The 19,152-nt window shown below is 39.6% G+C and overlaps 1 protein-coding gene across 3 annotated transcripts; it reads left to right on the top strand.

The window, feature by feature from the left end:
* Positions 1–41: 41 nt before the first annotated feature.
* rspry1 (ring finger and SPRY domain containing 1) lies at positions 42–18,387 on the top strand. 3 transcript variants are annotated; one of them, XM_077568722.1, is made up of 15 exons: positions 42–175; positions 904–1,534; positions 3,429–3,481; positions 7,314–7,426; positions 8,318–8,444; positions 8,527–8,585; positions 9,895–9,961; positions 10,038–10,169; positions 10,267–10,382; positions 12,555–12,698; positions 12,789–12,900; positions 13,043–13,145; positions 13,223–13,375; positions 16,039–16,143; positions 16,251–18,387. In XM_077568722.1, the coding sequence occupies exons 2-15, from the start codon at positions 1,137–1,139 to the stop codon at positions 16,345–16,347; spliced, it is 1,779 nt and encodes a 592-aa protein (XP_077424848.1). In that variant the 5' UTR covers positions 42–175; positions 904–1,136; the 3' UTR covers positions 16,348–18,387. The 3 variants fall into 3 exon arrangements, with proteins under 3 accessions (XP_077424848.1, XP_077424847.1, XP_077424846.1); XM_077568721.1 differs by having other exon boundaries at positions 45–325; XM_077568720.1 differs by having other exon boundaries at positions 45–549.
* The last annotated feature ends 765 nt before the right edge of the window (positions 18,388–19,152 follow it).

Here is a 19,152-nt window from a genome sequence, read left to right as displayed (position 1 = left end):
ATTGTTATGTTTTGTGTGTGTGCGTGTGTGTGTGCGTGTGCGCGTGTGCGTGTGTGTGTGTGTGTGTGTGTGTGTGCGCGCGCGTGTGTGTGTGTGTGTGCGTGTGTGTGTGTGTGTGTGTATGTAGACAAAGCCTCAGAATCTTGCCTTGTCTCCCCGGCTGATGAAAATGATGGTCAGTGTGCTGCTACCTGCCTACGCTACGGAACTTAGCATGGAGGCTATGGAGCTTGCCGGACAGCAATCCCGTGTAGCGTCTCGTGTGTCATGTGTTTAACATATAGCTATCATCATCAAAGACATGTTGTAAACACGCACTCGTTAGGTAAATATACTCATATTACATTAGCTGCAGCGACATTACACCTAGTTGATTGCAACTCGTGTTTGCTAACTTGTGCAGTTTGACAGTCATGGTTAGCCAAGCTATCGTCTAGCAGCTGGTTAGCCACAGCCTATCGTAGCTATAAACCTATTTTGGCTATTTTCTGGCGTGGCTCTATTAAGATGCTGCAGTATTTAGAAAGCGACTGAGACGCAAGTGTGTGGGTAAGTAAATTACATGTAGTTACGACTTTTTAGACCCGTGGTTTTATTTAGGGCTGCCAATGCTAGAACTGTTGCTTGGTGGGTGGCTAGCAAGCTAACACGTAACTGTGCTGTTTTGTCAAGAGCACCAATAGCATTTTAGTACCGCAATTATTATTCTGTCTGCTTGAGTTATCGGGATTAATCCCCAATTGGAAATCAAGTAGACTTGTGTGAATCAGGTCAACGCAATTGGCATAGTTTCTCGAACAGTGGTTTTCACTGTAGATTTTCATAACATACTTACTTGGATAATATTTTTGCAGATCCTACCCTAATGTTTTTTTTTTTGGGGGGGGGGTGGGGGTCCCTTAGTTTTCCAATGTTGTGTGAAACCTGGAGGACCTCTGGATCATGACCTTATGATGCTTATGATGATTAAAGACTTGATCACATCACCTGACCCCAAGTCTAGTAACCCAGTTGTGTGTAGCTAAAACCTCCAAACAATCTCCAAAATCCCCGCTTGGAGTCATGATGATTATTTGCGACAATCCAACCCTGCCCTTTGGGACAAGAACCCTCCATAACCAAGCTCATCAAATGATATGATAGTAGCTGCCTGGATCAGTTACTTTGCCTGCAGGAGCCTTGTACAGGTTCTGCTATTCCTTTCCTCCACAAACACCTTTCCTTCCCCGTGGGAGACCCTTGCTTGCCTGCTCGCTGCCCCTGGAACCATGGGTAATAGCTGCGTGTGTCGGGAGGATAGCGATGCAGAGGACCATCACCACGGGACATCGAGGGCGTCTCGAGGACAAGCTAGGCGTGTGGACCACGGTACGGGCACAGCAGTCGATGCTGGAGAGTCTCGTAGCAGTCGCCCGAGGGACGCAGTCAGACCACCGCGCAGGGGGCGCGGCCCACATGAGCCACGGCGGAAGAAGCAGAATGTCGACGGCCTGGTGCTGGACACATTGGCTGTCATCAGGACCCTTGTAGACAAGTAAATAAACCTTGTTGACAATATTTAATTAAAGATATTATAGCACAAGCTAGGGGTACCTAGTACCTGGCGATTTGATCCGTACCACAATTTATAGGTCAAGATTTGATTCAATACCGATATGAATCTATAAGTCGATTATTGTGATTTTTTGTTGTTGTTGTTGATTTTTTTACTCAAATTTAGTAAATACTACTCAGTAAACTTGTGCATGTACATTGTAAGATTTGTATGAAAATGTATTTATTTACCTGAAACTTCAGGCTTATAACTGTGAGCCACTGCATTTAACAAACAGATTGTAATCTGTTTCATGTTTGAACAGCATTCCATTAATATAACATTCTTCCATGCTTAAAGGGTGAACCGTAACCCTAAGTAAGACATTTTTCTGAATATTTCCATCAAAAATTGATGTTTAAACATCGATTCAGCTGCATATTGAATTGCTACGAGAATTGCGCGCTGTAATATCGCGATGTATCGCCGAATCAATTTTTGGGAACACCCCTTGAGTAAGCATTATAGACTATTATGAGGGTATAATGTAGAGATGCACGATAATGTTATTTTCAACCGACACTGATAAACCAATCATTTAGAAAATACCGATGTCGATTACGATAAGAAAGCCGATAATAGTTTGCAAAATTAACTTGAATACAAATATACTTTCGAGTCCTACTATAAAGCTAACATGTAAAAACACATTGAAACATTGTGTAAAGCACCATGAAGCGTAATTTGATTGATTTCTCTGCTTCAAAGACAACTAGTAACTTATTTTAAGTTTGCCACAAGAAAACAGTCATGTTTAAAAATCCAACAAAAAACTCAGGGTAACATTTTGGGTAGACAGTAAAGAAAGCCCACATGGTGGCTGTCATGTCGTCATGATGCATCTTCTTTGACACAAGGTCGCATGCATTATGACGTCACATATATGCGACACTACCATAGGAGAGAGGAGGGTTTGAGGAGTTGGGCACAACTTGAGCCACAACCACAACAGAGCAACCAACGTGGCAAGTCGATTGTTATCGGCGGATTTCTTTCTTATCTCGTTTATTTGTATGACGTATAAACCGTAATTTGTGATTTCACAAGGGATTTGTAATGGCTCTATTGTGAAGTGAGTGTGTACACAGGTAGCTGACCAATCCCCTGCAATTAACTATTGTAGGTGATAAAGTTCCCGCAATTTTGTTCTATAGTAACTGATTAGGATCATCACTATTGTAGCAGGTTTAAAATGTGAGCGTCCCAACAGAGACCACAACAGTGACATGCAGTGTTTGCCTGTCTGCCTTGTCAAAGGGAGTCATTAATATTTTAATTTCCATCCCTTTCTGATTAAAAAATGAGACATTATTTCAAATTGACAGTTCAGAAAATGTGCAAACATTAATTATGATTAACGGATTGGTCTGTGATGTCTGAAAATATGCACAAATCCTAATTATTGTATTTTTTTGATTTAACAGAAAAGATGTCTGCTTTCATTGAGGAATACAGAAATTTGACAATGTTTACAGTTGAGAGGCTGAAATTCCAAGGATTTTGATCATTTTAAATTAAACAAGGTTTCTAAATGATTAATAGATTTTCAAAAATAATTATTGATCAATTTGATATTCGATTAGTTATAGACCTCAAGAGGAGTTAATCATTTTTATCTTTACTATGAAGCAATATATCATAAAAAATTAAGTCATAAATTAAATGTTATTAAATATATATTTTTGGTTAAGTATTTTTTGAAAACTGGTCTGGCTAATAATTAAGCTGGATGATTTCTGTTCATGCAGTATTTCCTAAGGAATCAATGAACAAACAGGTTAAACCAGACTGCTTTCACATTCTTTAAACTGATTTTTTGTTTTGTTTTCACCAGTGATCAAGAACCACCTTATTCCATGATTACTTTACACGAGATGGCAGAGACGGGTAAGAAAAATTTACAATTTGGAATATTTTTCATGTTCATGAGTTAGGTTTTTAGAACACACAGGGGAAAAACATATAAAGTAATATAAAAAATCTATAAAAAAAAAAAAATGGGGGTGTGCTTGGATTCTCTTTAGGGGCTCTTCCGGACCCCTAAAAATAGACTAGACATACCTATAGTTTACTGTCATGCACATATGATCTATGGTTACACTTAAACTGTGTGGGTTTGTCATGTGCATACAGTGCATGGTTGCTACATGCTCTTATGCACAACCGTCACTTTGAGTTTTAGCTTGTCGATAGCGAGCCTTGATGGCAGCTATCATCAGTCAGCCACCAGTCTCTCTGTCTAAAGTGATGTTATATTATTCATTCATAGGCCACTTGTTAATGCACTTCAGTTTTATTTTTGAAGCCGGATGTGAATTGTTTTCCTTCAAAGCCTGCCGACTTGTCATTGTTCCTGTTTGCGGTAATACAAGTGAGTGGCACTCGGCAACACGTACACATCTGCCAAGGCCACTCATTCCTAATTTGGAACGACAATTGAATAATTGAAATGCCTACCTTAATAGTAAACAGTACTGCGATGTTAAAAGGAACCCCGACTGTCATGACAAGTTTGCTCTATTATTTATTTGGTTGCTACTAACATAACTGAGATTCATTTTTCAAAAATAATTTCCAGTTTAGTACATTGTGTAGAAACTTTATTTGGACGTACGTCGCCATTGTTTTTTACGTCGCAACACATTCAGTGCGTAGTGATGTAGAATGGCGGCTGGCTCTCTGCCGAGCAATGTGAAACACCTATAAAGAAAGCAAAATAAGTCTCCGTAGCCATCAAAACTCTTGAATGTATCTGGTGAATGACGAGAGCACGGCGTGGATAAAAGTGAAAATCCGCGAAAAAGAAATACCCTATTAAAATGCACCATGTAGATTTCATGTTTTAGAATATTTATGGTACTTGGATTTTGTGGCTTTAATGTTGATGCACAATTGCAATTAACATAGAGCTCGTTATTTTCCCCGGTTGATAACTAATCGTTCCTATCCATCCATTTTTAATTACTTACGCTGTCCACTTTGATGTATTTCTGTCCAATATATTCAACACAAAATGCGTCAGGCTTTGATGCGAGAAAGAAACCAACAGCCAAGAATGAACTCAACACAGCTTTCCGAGGAACCTTAGCTGCCCAACTAGGTGCCGGACATAAAATACATGGAATTCAGCACCGAACGATGCCTGCACAAAATTCAGCAATGATGAGGGGAATTAACAACTGTGTACATATCCATGGCAACTGCTTGAAATCTTGTGCTGTCCAACAGACCCCAAAAACGGCACGTTTGTTCAACCATTAACATTGCATCATGAAAGAGAGCAAGCCATTTTCAACACTTAAGATTGGTCATTAATTTGTAAAAATAACACCCTGACCAAGAGTAGAGATTTTTGAAAAAGGAAATTTACCAAATTGTGACTCATGAGGTTTCAGCCCAATGCCAGCGATATGTTTTGTAATGTTCATCATATAGTACAGTTTGTTGTATGTATATGTACTTTGTTTCCTTGTTTTATCCTGCTGTCTGCGGTCAGGTTTGCATTTTAAACTAGAAAAATTCCCGCGGAAATTTTGAATGGGACTGCTGACTCTTTGGTAATGAGCTGAACAGTTTAAAATTTAAACCACTGGAATCGGTCAAGAAATGTTGAAGTTAACCATAATGAACATCAACTAAAAGTATCTCACTGTCCCTGAAAATGTATTTCAAAAAATGTAAATGAGCTGAACAGTTTAAAATTTAAATGACTGGAATCGGTCAAGAAATGTGGAAGTTAACCATAATCTAAAAATATGTCACTGTCACTTTAAGAGCGCACACACATTTTTGACTTGGAGCCGTCACGCGCCCCACATTCCATTGAGATTGCATGAGAGAAGCACCCCTTGAACAAAAGCCTCTCACGACTTAACGGTTGAAGATACAGATTCAAGAAATGGCTCGTTAGAACGGCAAGGGTTTGGGGAACACGAGCATGTTCTCATTTTCTTAATCGGATTAAAAATGACCAAATGAGAGCAGGTTGAAAACTTATGATTTATCAGAAATGGAGAGAGTAAGGCGCCTGAAATTAACATGGCAGAGATAGGCGAATTAGTCCGACTTCTCTTGCTTAAGGCGAAAATAAAGGTACTAAATGACACCTTAGCCAAATAAAAGTTAGTTTGTCTGAAAGAAGACACTCGTGACTACAAAATGTGAGATTTTGATGTCTAGTGAGCAAAGATTGTGGCCATGGTGACGAGTTGAAGTGACGTCACGCACCCACATTGCATTGAGATTGAATGAGAGACGCACACCTCAAAGAAGAGCCTCCCACGACTTAACTCTTCAAGATACAGATTCAAGAAATGACTCATTAGAACGGCAAGGGTTTGGGGAACACGAGCATGTTCTCATTTTTTTAATTGGATGAAAAATGACCAAATGAGAGCAGGTTGAAAACTTATGATTTATCCGAAATGAAGAGGAAAAAGTCGCCCAAATTAACATGGGAGAGATAGGCGAGAGAGTCCAACTTCTACTCGCTTAAAGGGAAAATAAAGGTACTAAATGACACCTTTGCCAAATAAAATTTAGTTTGTCTGAAAGAAGACACTCGTGACTACAAAATGTGAGAATTTGACGTCTAGTGACAAAAGATTGTGGCCATGGTGACGAGTTGAAGTGAAACTTTTGACTTTTGGCAAGAGATTTGTTGGTTCCCGGCACTCTGGCTAATTGCTAAAACAGAGTGTGTTAAAATGCTATATGACTCACTGTCTTTGAACCCGCACAGAGGGGAGAGCTTTCATTCCTTAAAAAAAAATTCGACACTGAGCTAAAGATGGGAAAAATTCCTACAAAATGAGCTAAAATTTGTATCGGTCGGATAACGTATGCGTGCACAGCGTGTCTTGGAAAAAGGTGCTTGATGTGTGATTTTTTTCTTTCAATTTCCCATTCATTCCTATGGCACTTTTTGGGGTAGTTTTTGGGGTATTGCGTCGCCATGGTAAGTGGGAATTCCTAGAAAAATAATGCCGCACCGAGTCAGATCGAGCCGCATCGTTTGATACCTCATTTGTCCCGGTGCGATCTACGGTACGGGCCGCATTCTTGCGGAAAAATCGGTGTGCTATAATAATAATAAACCCTTTTTTCTAGGAATAGTAATATGTGCTGCTTGCTTCGCAAGCAAGCAGCAGCTTCTTGCTACGCTCAGCAGTCGCATAATAATAAACCCCTTTCTGTAGGATAGTAATATGTGCTGCTTGCTTCGCAAGCAGTCCCATAATGAGATACTAATTAGTCTCGATTGTTTGACCTGGTTATATAAATGAATAAACTTAAAATATCAGGACAGCGAAAACTGAACCATGATACAGCAAAGGTTTACTGTATTAGATAAACTGGAACCAGTGGTGATTAGGTAATTGCAGGCACTGTTTTACTCCAATGTTACTACAACCAAAAGCATTAAGGACCTGTTTTCTAAGACGCTGAATTGCTTGTGTAAGTAAGTAAGTCACATGATCACAATCACAGATTGAGGGCGCCTACTGTGCTTTAGGTAGGTAGCTCTTATGGTTTTCACGATCGAAAATTTGGGAGTGGACCATAAGTGAAAATTGATGTACCCGTTTTTGCACGAGCAAACCTTCAGTGAGTCAGATGGTGCCTTAGACGTACGTGTATTAGGAGCACATCAACTCGGAAGCATGCTGCGACATTTCTGAGCAGAAGCTCAAGTTACAATTTGTATTCCTTCTCTTAGATGACGGCTGGCTGGAAGTTGTTCAGTCTCTGATTCGAGTGATACCATTAGACGACCCACTTGGCCCCGCAGTCATCACCCTACTATTGGATGAGTGTCCCTTGCCCACTAAGGTGAATTAACTGATAGATTTTACCCTTGAAGGGAAAAGGAAATTGCTTAGTTTCCTTTTGCTTAACATTTAAAAAAAGACATGCATTCAATGGGGAAATCATGTTGTAAGGAGGATATCAGCTTCCCATACTGCACCTGATTAAACAGTTACAAGCACTAGCTGCACGTCATTTTTAATACTTACACTCTTTAAAAAGGTCATAATTAGATTTCTAGATGTAGTTTTTCCATCCTCAATCTCTTTACAATCAGAAAACTAAGAATTATGACAGGTTTAATGTAAACTCCCATTACAATACGGTTATTTGTCACACACATAATTATACAGTACCTGTATAAATGGTAAATGGTACTTCATTTATATCGCGCTTTTCCACCTTACAAGGCCCTCAAAGCGTTTTACATTCGACTACTCATTCACCTACTGATGACGCCGCATCAGGAGCAACTGGGGGTTCAGTATCTTGCTCAAGGATACTTCGATGTGGCCACAATGGCATGGGATCTAACCCACAACCTCTGGTTTGGGAGACGACCACTCTACCACTGAGCCGCATGAACAACCATTTCTCAAAGTAATTGAATGTTAACTAACATCTTACATTACACACAATTCAGGGGGGAAAACAACAGAATAATAAATTACCTACACAACAATGTAAAATTACAAGAGAGTTCCTCTCTAAAACCTAAATGAATGAAGCTCAATTTTTGTCATTGCCAAAACATGTACTGAATATTTTCCTACAATGTACATATTTACTATGTCAAAATGATTGCTGTGAAAAAAAAGCCATAACATTACCAAAGCAGAACTTCCAAGTGCCATACTTAATTTAGCCTTTCTCCTGAGTCGCCATCTTTGAGTCAGCAACTCGTGTTGTCTTTAGGACGCTCTCCAGAAACTGTCGGACATGCTGAGTCTGAGTGCGACCGTGGCCCAACAGGACGCTCTGAGTCCCGCCAAACACAGAAACACCACAGCTGTCCTCGGATGTTTGGCTGAGAAACTGGCTGGTACGTTGACACCATTGTATGATTGTTTTGTCTTTTCACACTGACCCAATCATCTTGCTAATCTTGTGACTTCTTTCCTAAGGACCAGCCAGTATTGGACTCTTGAGCCCCGGAACTCTTGAATACCTTCTGGAGAGCATGGTGAGCCAAGTAGAGGCCAAAACAAAAACACTTTGGGGAGATTGATGGATGTAGGATGATGGAGTTGCATGTCACACAAGTTTTGATAGCCACTGGATTTTGAAAATATTAATATTTTTTGAACATGTTGAAAATTTGCTGGCAAAAAGAAAAACAGTTTGCGGACATCTTTGCAACCTTGAACGAACTCAAACAAAAAAACACTTGCTATGTGTGCGCAGCCTCGCAACCTCCACTGCTAAGTAAAATACGGGCTTAATGCTGCCAAGATTACTCAACTTGTCATGAGTATGTCGATGATCAAAATTGTCGACAATTAATTTAATAGTCATCATCGTCTGTATTTTTTTAGGCTTTGTTTTTCTCTCATAACAGCCTCGTCTCCCACTGCACCTGCTGGCCATCTGCCTGTTTGTCATGCACATGCACAGTAGTGGTAATTAGGGATAGACCGATTATCAGCCGGGCTGATTATTGGTGCTGATATTTGACATTTTGACGATATACAATAAAGCTGGTATGTATCTTACTGAGCCTTGAATGCGAACGTAGCAAATTTAGGGTTTTCATCAGGATTTGTAAGATGTTCACATTTTTTACTTGTCACAAATACATTTACAACATATTCAGGCAATTTTTCACCGTATGCGAAGATCTTTTGAAACCTTTTACAAACTCAGACGAAAACCCAAAATTAGCTACATTAGCAATCATTTGTCGCTCAGAGAGATACAGGGAACTTTTCATTTATGGATTTATTTAAATTTCCACTTTATAAAAAAATTATGCTGATACTGGGAACTCCCTATGCTTTTTATTTAAAAAAGAAAGAAAAACTTTATTTACAGTAGAAAACTATTTACTTGCTTAGTTTTTAATTTAGCTTATCACATGCTGATGACCCTGGAAGCTCCCAGTTGTTGTTGTTTTTTTATTTGACACTAATATATTCTCTTTTCCTACAAAAGAATATCGGCTTGAAATATCGGTTATCGGTCTCCTTGACTACAGTACTAATATTCGGTATCGGTATCAGCCTTGAAAAAAAACATCGGTCTATCACTACTGGTAATCTGCGTCATCTGTGTTGTAAACAGAAGCACTATGGCTAATACAGTACAATATATAAACCGGTGTTAGCAACAGAGTCTGAAAGTTAGAGCGCATTAGAACACTATGTAGCTAAAGCCAAGCAAGCATTAAAACGTTTCATCAAGCCGTGACTCTGATTGCTGATGTGGAGTTTGTTGGGGCAATGTGAAAATATGCAAATGAATGACTAATTATTTCATGTGTTTCTATCTTCAAGGGCTCTGAGGCGCACCCCACTGTCATGCTGTTTGCTCTGATTGCCTTGGAGAAGTTCTCTCAGACCAGTAATTTCACTTGTTACCTGAAATTCCCTGACGGGGGCTTGACATTCTAAAACAACAATGCGTTTGTCACCCTCAGGTGAGAACAAGCTGACAGTATCCGAGTCTTCTATAAGCAAGAGATTGGCTGTGTTGGAGTTCTGGGCAGAGCACGGCAACTACCTAAAGAGGCAGGTCGGATTCTGCTCACAGTGGAGCTTAGACAACCTGTGTGAGTAGGCCTGCATATTTGACGACCTCCGTTAAGTTGATTTTGTGTGGTGAGCCACGAAAGAGCATGACGTGCTTGCTCCTCTTCCCCCATCCAGTCCTGAAAGAAGGCCGTCAGTTCACTTACGAGAAGATCAACCTCACCCATATCAACGCCATGCTCAACAGCAATGACGTCAGCGAGTACCTCAAGATCTCCCCCAGTGGATTAGAGGTCAGCCTGTCTGAAATTAGCTGAAATTGGTCATAGGAATGCAGATGGCAAGAAAATACTAAACTACATTTATTTTTTCAAACCAACACAAGCCCAAAAAAATGATTTGACCTCCTCCCCGCAAAGGAAAAGAATTCTGCAAAAATATGCCCGATTTATGCAGATTTTTTTCTCTGTTGTTAAATTAAAAAAATGTGACCTGCTCCGACAAAAGGGTCTGCATGTCGGAGACATTAGTTTTGAGTTAGTGACAAAAAAGAAGTTTGGACAAAAATGTCGATTTTGAGATTTCTCCAAAAATAAGCACTCTATTTTCATTTCCCAGCTGCACACAAAGTTAAAATTGTAAAAGAAATGTATGAAAATAAGTAATTATAGCTAGCAGTGCGTCTCGGAAACCTGCGTCAAAATTACCCGCAGATCCTTGTCTCTAAGCTCACTTCACAATTGATTTATATAAATGGACATAGTGTAATACATGGTGTTTTGGGCGAAGTACAGCCATGGACGCCGCTGCCGGATAGCAAAATAGGGAGCAAAAATGGGCTAAATGTCCACTTTTAACTTACTTTATTAAAAGATGTTTCACGCATCACGAATAAGCGTACAATTACGTACACAACCGCTCAGGTCCATGGCATAAAATGCACTGAAGGCAAAACGAAAAAGTGTTGCATCGGAATACTTAATGTATTCATGCACTAAAAAATGTCACACTGATGGAGCAAAACTCATGCGAGCAGCTAAGCAGCTCCCACAAAAGTAGAGTGACAGCGAGTCAGTGTGTCAGTGAATGTTTTAATCATTCCTCAATGTCAATTTTGTGAGACGTCTATGAAAGATGACACGCCATTTTGACATGTCACAAATGAATCGTCTGCCTGAGTCGCAGAATATCAAGAAACATTTTCACTTTATACTCTTTATAAAGTGGAAGTCAACCTTAAACATTTCTTGACAATAATATGTTTTATGTGACCTCACTAGTGTAAAGATGACATAATGATGAATATTACATTTGTGGAATATGAGTCATGAAGCAAAATCTGCTTAACTCAAATTCCACTAACGTAATATTAACCAGAATGCCATATTTAGACTAGTGGGGCAGCATAGAACATATTATTGTCCCCAAAAAATTTTGGGGTTGACTTCCCCTTTAAGCGGGAGGAAATTCAAATCAAATCTAAGCTATGAAACTTGAAGATGAAAACATGAACGCGATGGATTTTTCCCCCAAAGCGAGTCTCCCTGGCCCATAATACATGCAGCGCACATTTGGAGTCACTTGTAAATACTGTACAGTATGTATAGTGTTGTGGTCCTTCCTTATATATTGCATTGCAAAAAACAAACCAACTGTGAACCAACAAAACATTTTAATTTTCTTTATGTGAGGAAAAAATGCACTTGAGACAGAAAGTTCATAGGTTGTTATCAATAAACTTGCTTATAACAGTCACAGGCCACACCAAATGGCAAATAATCTTTTCATTGACTCAAAATTACTGTTGAATTTCCCACTGTGGTAATATGATCTCATTTAAAAAAGGAAATATCAAAAGGAGCAACAATAAAAAGAACTTTGAAGAAACTTTGTCTGATGATGCCACAGAAAAATTAATTATAAGCTAATTGTGATCTTTGAAGTTGAGGCTGTTTCATCTGTTGAGGAGGTCAAACTTCCTAAACTTTTAAAGGGTTTAAATCTCGGATGATTAAATATCTGCTATTGGAATTGAAATTCCAGTGGTTTTTCAACAGTTCCAAAAGCCTTGTGGTCACCTTAGGAAAGGTTTTTCCTAAAGTACTGGTTGCTATGGACATTTGAAACTTTAAGCCCACTTTTCTCGAAACTGATGATTTCAAACTGGGAACATAAAAATTGCTGTAACTTTGTAAATTTTTTAACTTATGTCCATATATTATGTATCATTTTAAAGGGAATTAAGTTTAGAATTTGAATATAAATATCAAAACTTTTATTTTTTGACACATGAGGACCCTTTACATGTTCTTGTAAAGAAAATGCTTGGGATTGAGTGCTTCTCAAATATTTTTTTTGTTATCCAATTTTTAGAAAGAAATCCACATCTCACCATTTGTAATTGATGAAATTCCATACCTGAAAATAAATTCTCACATTGATTTCTTTGATTTTCCCCACTACAGGCCCGATGCGATGCCTCCTCCTTCGAGAGTGTGCGTTGTACGTTCTGCGTGGATTCGGGTGTGTGGTACTATGAGGTGATAGTGATTACATCTGGCGTGATGCAGATCGGATGGGCCACCAAGGACAGCAAGTTCCTCAACCATGTAATCAGTCTGTCTCCCGGATATCCTGCCATTTCTCATCCTATTACATTCTGCAAATGCTTTTACACGTGCGACCCCGTGTGTTTGCAGGAAGGTTACGGGATTGGCGATGATGAATACTCGTGCGCATATGATGGCTGCAGGCAGCTCATCTGGTACAACGCTCGCAGTAAACCTCACGCTCACCCCTGCTGGAAGGAGGGTATGCATTTTCAAATGACTCAAGATGATGTATTTTAGATTTTTGTTGTATATGTTCGCACACACTTGCTGCCATAACAGCAAGATTATTTTGAGTTGTTTTTCTTCGACCTGATAGTGCTCTGATGATGGCCTCTTTGTAGGAGATGCAATTGGTTTCCTGCTGGACCTCAGCAAAAAGCAGATGATCTTCTATCTGAATGGACATCAGCTGCCACCAGAGAAACAGGTCTTCTCCTCCGCCACGTACGTTCACGCTTAATCATTTCTTTTTTTCTGTTTTCTTTCTGTTTTCCCAAATGATCTCTCCCCCTGTCTGTCAGGTCCGGCTTCTTTGCGGCAGCTAGTTTCATGTCATACCAGCAGTGTGAGTTCAACTTTGGCGCCAAGCCTTTCCGCCACCCGCCCCCGGTCAAATTCAGCACCTTTAATGACTTTGCTTCGCTGCTACCAAGTGAAAAGATCATTCTACCAAGGTAAGATGAAGCCGGGTTTAGTATAGTTTTTTGGGGGCAGATTTATACTGGGATTTCAAAAAGCAATGACATAGGCATGATAGAAATACATGTTTTACTTACAAGGTTCAAAACGCTATCATCGATAATCATCTGATGATTTTTACAACAGCATCATGTGACGTTACTCATCCTGGAAGCATTGTAGATATTTATATAAATTACAATGTTACAAGGTTGTGTTTTTATTAGAACTGTCAATTACATTTTTTAATCAGATTAATTACATTTCAGAATTTTGATTAATTACGATTAATCACTTAATTGAAAAGGCTTGTAAAAAAAAGAAGAAGAAAAAAAGCACCTGTTATGTGTTAATTCTTTCGACATTCAACATTTTTTGTTCCACTGCACTGCACACTCTCATCCTCCTCCTTTTTCTAATCAGTTAAAGGGACAGCAACGTAAAAAATTAACTTTTTGGAGCTTTTAGCCATGTTAAAATGCTAATTCCTCACCAAAAACATCAAAGTGGTGTTCCATTTGCCCCTCTAGGTTATTCTGCTCTCCAACCACCAGCCCCTCCCAACCTGAGAAAACGAGCCCTCTTTGCAGCTGATTTGCCGTGAATGCTTGTAGACATTTACAAGTGGTTCTGAATAACACAAACGTGCACATTTAGGCCACTGCGTGGTCACAACGTGCAATCCGTCTCGTCGAGACCACTTAGCGGCTGGTTACCATCACAAAGTCACATCAACTAGGTGGCTAGTTGCCAGTCACAGCAAAATAACCACCACAGATTGTATCCTGGCAAAACACACGCGACCGCTTCAGTATTATCCAACCACCGTCTACTTTATCATATCTGAGCTGACTGGTGGTCAAATGACCAAATATGTTTTTGTTTTTTAATGCTATGTATAATTTATATAAGGGTAAACTTAAATAAGGCTATTATCTTTATATATTATCCGCCATCTAATTTACTTGGCAGCCGTTGAAGAAGGGGAGTATCTGACATTACATCATTAGTGACTGACACAGTAATGATGTAATGCCTACCTTTGGAGGTCGTTCCTAAAATAGCTGTGACGACAAAAGGTGGGTAAAATAAAATGGCGGACCAACGATGACAGGTTGGTTCGGCTTGAATAAAATGACCGACTGATGATGGAAGGGGACGCAAGACGCCGACGAATGACGGACCATTAAAAATATGTAAAATACCCACCTCTGCTAACAATACACTGGTAATATGGTAGAACGTATGATATGGCACATCTCTAATTGAAATGATAGGAAGGAAGACTAAATCAAAATAAAATGTTAAACTTACATGTTTCACATTTGCAGTCGTGTCACACCGTTGGGACCGATCCATTATGTTTAAACAAGTTGCAAATCCAGCTCTGAACAGGCTTTCACTAACAAAACAGTCCTTTGAGAAATGCTGTCGGTAAACGTCCTTCAAAAAGGAAATTAATCCACTGTCTTCTCAAAGACTCTGACAACAGAGCAACCCTTTCTTCACGATGGTTGTTTCCCCATTGTTCTCCACGGAGCGTTTGCAAGCAGGAAAAATAAAATGAGCAGCCAGCTTCTCGGATTTCAGTGGGTGAGACAAACCTTTATCAGAGGTGGTGCAACTAACCCGAGGGGGCGGGGTCGAGTCCACTTCCGTGTCTTGTTGACGTCACCAAGTCACGGAAGTTTAATCTGCCTGTTTGAAGCACACGTTTTAGAAAGGAGGAGAAAGCTAAAAAAGTCGCGGACAGACTTTTTTCATACCTGGTTGGATTGTAGACAGGCCGGAGATGCATATTATTGATAGAAAACCCCACTAAAGTGCATTTCATACTATGAGACCTTTAACACCATGCTGCCACCTGGATGTCAGTGGAATAGGGAAAAAGCATTCACAGGCGCTTTTGCACAATTCGTGAACAGCACCCAAGTTCAATGCAGGTTTCTATGCTTGACTCTAACCGTTGCATTGTCAAGAAATAAAAAGTCATATAGTTGTATTTAAGTGCTTTAACTACCAGTACTACCTTCTGAACAAGCCTTTTGTTTGAATTGGTAAAAATAATAATCTCCTCAGTCCTGACTTTTTTGTCCTCCTTCAACTCCCACATACAACATCCAATTTACACCATTCCAATTACAACTTGCTCCAAATGTTCACGCCAACCGGGCCCTCATTTTTTACATTCCACTTTGCACAATTTAATGTTTAATATCAAATGTTCCCCATTCATTTTCAATGGGACAGACATTCAACTTTTTGTTCAACTTGCCACTCCCCTACATACTACTCATCATCATTCTCATGTGTTTGCTACTGCTTGGTGGCGCTTGTGAAGTGCATTGTACAGTAATCTGGAGGTCAGGGGTTCGAATCCCATCTCTGGCTGTACATAACAAATATGTCCATTTACACAAGACACTAAATGATATGTATATATACGCAATGTCATATCATAAAGTGCAGTACTTTTACATAAATGTGGATTAAACCCATGACATCCGCATTCATCTTAAATGTTTTCCTAAATTAAAACCAACACTTTATTCCATATGGGTGATCATTACGCCAAACTGTTGTTGCAGTAGACATCACAGGAAACTTCATCATCATTCGTTGACACAAACACCATTTCCTGTGCTTGTGTCGTATCTAGACATCGACGTCTGGCTTTACTGAAACAGGTTAGCATCCGCGACAACTGCTGCACGCTGTGCTGTGACATCATGGCTGACACTGAGCTGCGGCCCTGCGGACATGGGTATGTGTTGTCTAAAGTCCACTATACTTTTAAGAGAAAAAAAAAATCACCTAACATTGATCTGATAATTGAGCAGCTGATTTCTGCTGCTGTTTTTGTTTTTCCAGGGGTATGTGTATGCAGTGTGCCTTACAGTTGGAAACGTGCCCCCTCTGTCGCCAAGACATCCAGACTCGTGTCAGACTCATTGCACATGTCTCCTGACACTCCTCTTGTAAGGAGAAACGCACAAGCCCTACTGCCACCTCCCCCTCCAAGCCCCTCTGGCCCAGCCGGCTTGGAGGACGGTGCTGCAGTGAACGTACCAGAACTGCACGTTCTGGTCAGAAGAGGCCTTGGCGGAGGGAGGGGTGATGATGTGAACGAGAGGAGATGAGCAGATTGGAAGCCAATCACAGCAAAATTCCCGTGAGCTTTCCTTCATTTAGCAACGCTTCCTCTTGTGTTCTTCTGAGCAGAAGCACGAATCCTCCTGAACTATGTGCATACCCTAAAGGAGTGAGTCAAAACAAAATAATCAAGATGGCATCATACGTCGCATCTGCAAGACCCAGTTAGTGGACCTCTTTTCACCAACAAAGATACCGCCTGTTTAGGGGCTACTGTTTTGGGTTCTGAAAGAGCAGAGTAGTAATAATCAATACAGTCCTGAATACAGTGTTAACTCGAAGGTACAAACAAATATGAGGTATTTCACTTTTATATTACGGGGTGGAAATCTGCAATTTATTGGTAGCATTTTCCTTGTCATTGCGCCGTTATACCAACATCATTTGCATAATGTCCCTTCCCGTGCTGAACTATGACCCAGTAGGTGGAATTTCCACAAACCCGCACAATCTGATGCTTTGTCAGAAAACCAAAAACACGCAAGCCCCATTTAGTTTACAAAGGTGAATGTTAAATATACAGTCTCACCAGAGGAATGATTTTAACTACTGCTACGACAATAAACCACCTTAAATTAGGTACTGTAATAATTTGAAACAATCTATGCTTGCTTGTGCTTTATTTGAAGTCTTAGATTGTTCTTTGTGTGCAGTGGTGTGTGTCAGTATGGGCCACAAGTTTATACAAAATATGCTCCCATCAAAGTGGATAATATTGATAATAAACTAAAGTCAAACCACCTAAGTAAGTCTTTAGTTTGCTTAATTAGCTTGACACAAATGTGGCATCGCCACGATGTCTTAATATATACGTAAAAGAACCCCCCCCCCCCCCGACGAAAAACAAAACAAATTGTCATTATTTGTTAAAACAGTCATAACTTGACAGTAGTATGTGATATATGAATATGATCTGAGAAAACAATCAGCCGTGTGTGGACCTATCTCGTGCCTCTAATTTGGTATACAAGAAACCACCGCGCCTGAGGAAAAACAATCAGACTGAAGGCCTACAACCTCTCAATCATTTATTGTGCACTGGCAAGCAGGCTCCCGCGGCCTCGTGCTTATCTGTTGCCTTGTTTTCCCAGAACAGCACTTCTTTCATAATGGAGTGTACCGTCAAGTCTTTCAACAAATATGATATATATATTTTTTTTGCCTTCAAGTGACTATTCAAATGTCTTTTCAACCACAAAGATAAGATGGGATTCAACAAAATGAAAAAAAATGGCAAGGATGTTGCTGGATTGTATTGTAAAGTTAATAGTTTTTTTTTGTTTGTTTTTTACACGGCACAATTAGTAAGTCTGCTTGTTTACAGAACTTCCTTAAATCTGTGTATTATCCTGGTTAAAAGGAGTCGAGACCACTTCAGACTGACCCTTTACATTGGATTTTTATTTTTTTTTATGTGTCTGACCATACTGCCCACCTTAACTTGATGTGTCTCTGACTTGATTTGGTTTTCGAGGATGGTTGTCTTTGTGTGGCTTATATAAAGAGGTGGCTAAATTGTTCATAAAAGCAACACAGAAATGTATCCACCGTATGCATGAACTCTATAAAACCATTTAAAATATACTGGGAGGATTTCTGATGATGACTTGAATTGCTCAGAGAGACAAGCGCTTGTCTAATTACTGTTTGATTATTTGGAGCACCTTAAAAGAGCAGCTGAGAGAAATAGTGACGACTTGTATGGCTGGAGATGAAGTTCAGAGTCAAATTGTGAAATATTGTTTTGAAAATTTAACTGAGGAATTTCCCCCCAGAATTCCCAAAGATGTGATTTATCAAAGAATTGTTGTATCCTGGATTATGTTGTTTGTAATAAAAGTATATGTTCATGTGATGTTTGTGTGACAAAGGTGGTGTTTCTTCAAATTCTGCCAGATCATTTGCACATAATTAGGTGTTCAGCTGAACTCCATAAATCATTAAGTTTGGTATCCAGGTTCATATGTCACTATTTGTTTGTTTTTTTGTTATTGTCTCCCCCCCACAAATCTATCCTGTTGTTCAGTCTTTGTGTGTGTGTGTGTGTGTGTGTTATTTATTTACCAATTATTGACTGGTCTAAAGTGTTGAAAAATGTATTGCTTTCTTTGTCAATGCAATGTTAATGGTGGAACAAACATGCTGGAAGAAATGACACACAATGGAATGTAGTCAGTGAAGTGTATAGCTTGTATAACAGTAAATGTATTGTTTCCTGACAATAACTCAAAATACAGACATTAATAGCTAAACCCCTAGCAACAAAAGTGAGTACACCCTCAAGTGAAAATGGCCCAAGTGTCAATAATTTGTGTGGCCACCATTATTTTCCAGCACTGCCTTAAGTCAAGTATGGATTTGACTAGAGCTCCACAGGTTGCCACTGGAATCTTCTTATACTCCTCTAGACAGTAGAACATCACGGAGCTGGCAGAAATTCAAGACCTTGTGCTGCTCCACCTTCTGTTTGAGGATGCCTCAGAGATGTTCAGTAGGGTTTAGGTCTAGATATGTGTTTGGGCAGTACAGTAGGCTTTTAGGTTTTAGGTTTTAGTAGGCTACTGTACTGTATTAACGCTGAAAGTGACTGTGACTACAATCATTAAGCTTTAAATTGTGT

This window comes from Vanacampus margaritifer, chromosome 6 (assembly GCF_051991255.1).
Source record: "Vanacampus margaritifer isolate UIUO_Vmar chromosome 6, RoL_Vmar_1.0, whole genome shotgun sequence".
Taxonomy (NCBI): Eukaryota; Metazoa; Chordata; class Actinopteri; order Syngnathiformes; family Syngnathidae; genus Vanacampus; species Vanacampus margaritifer.
This window is presented reverse-complemented; position numbering and strand designations above follow the sequence as displayed.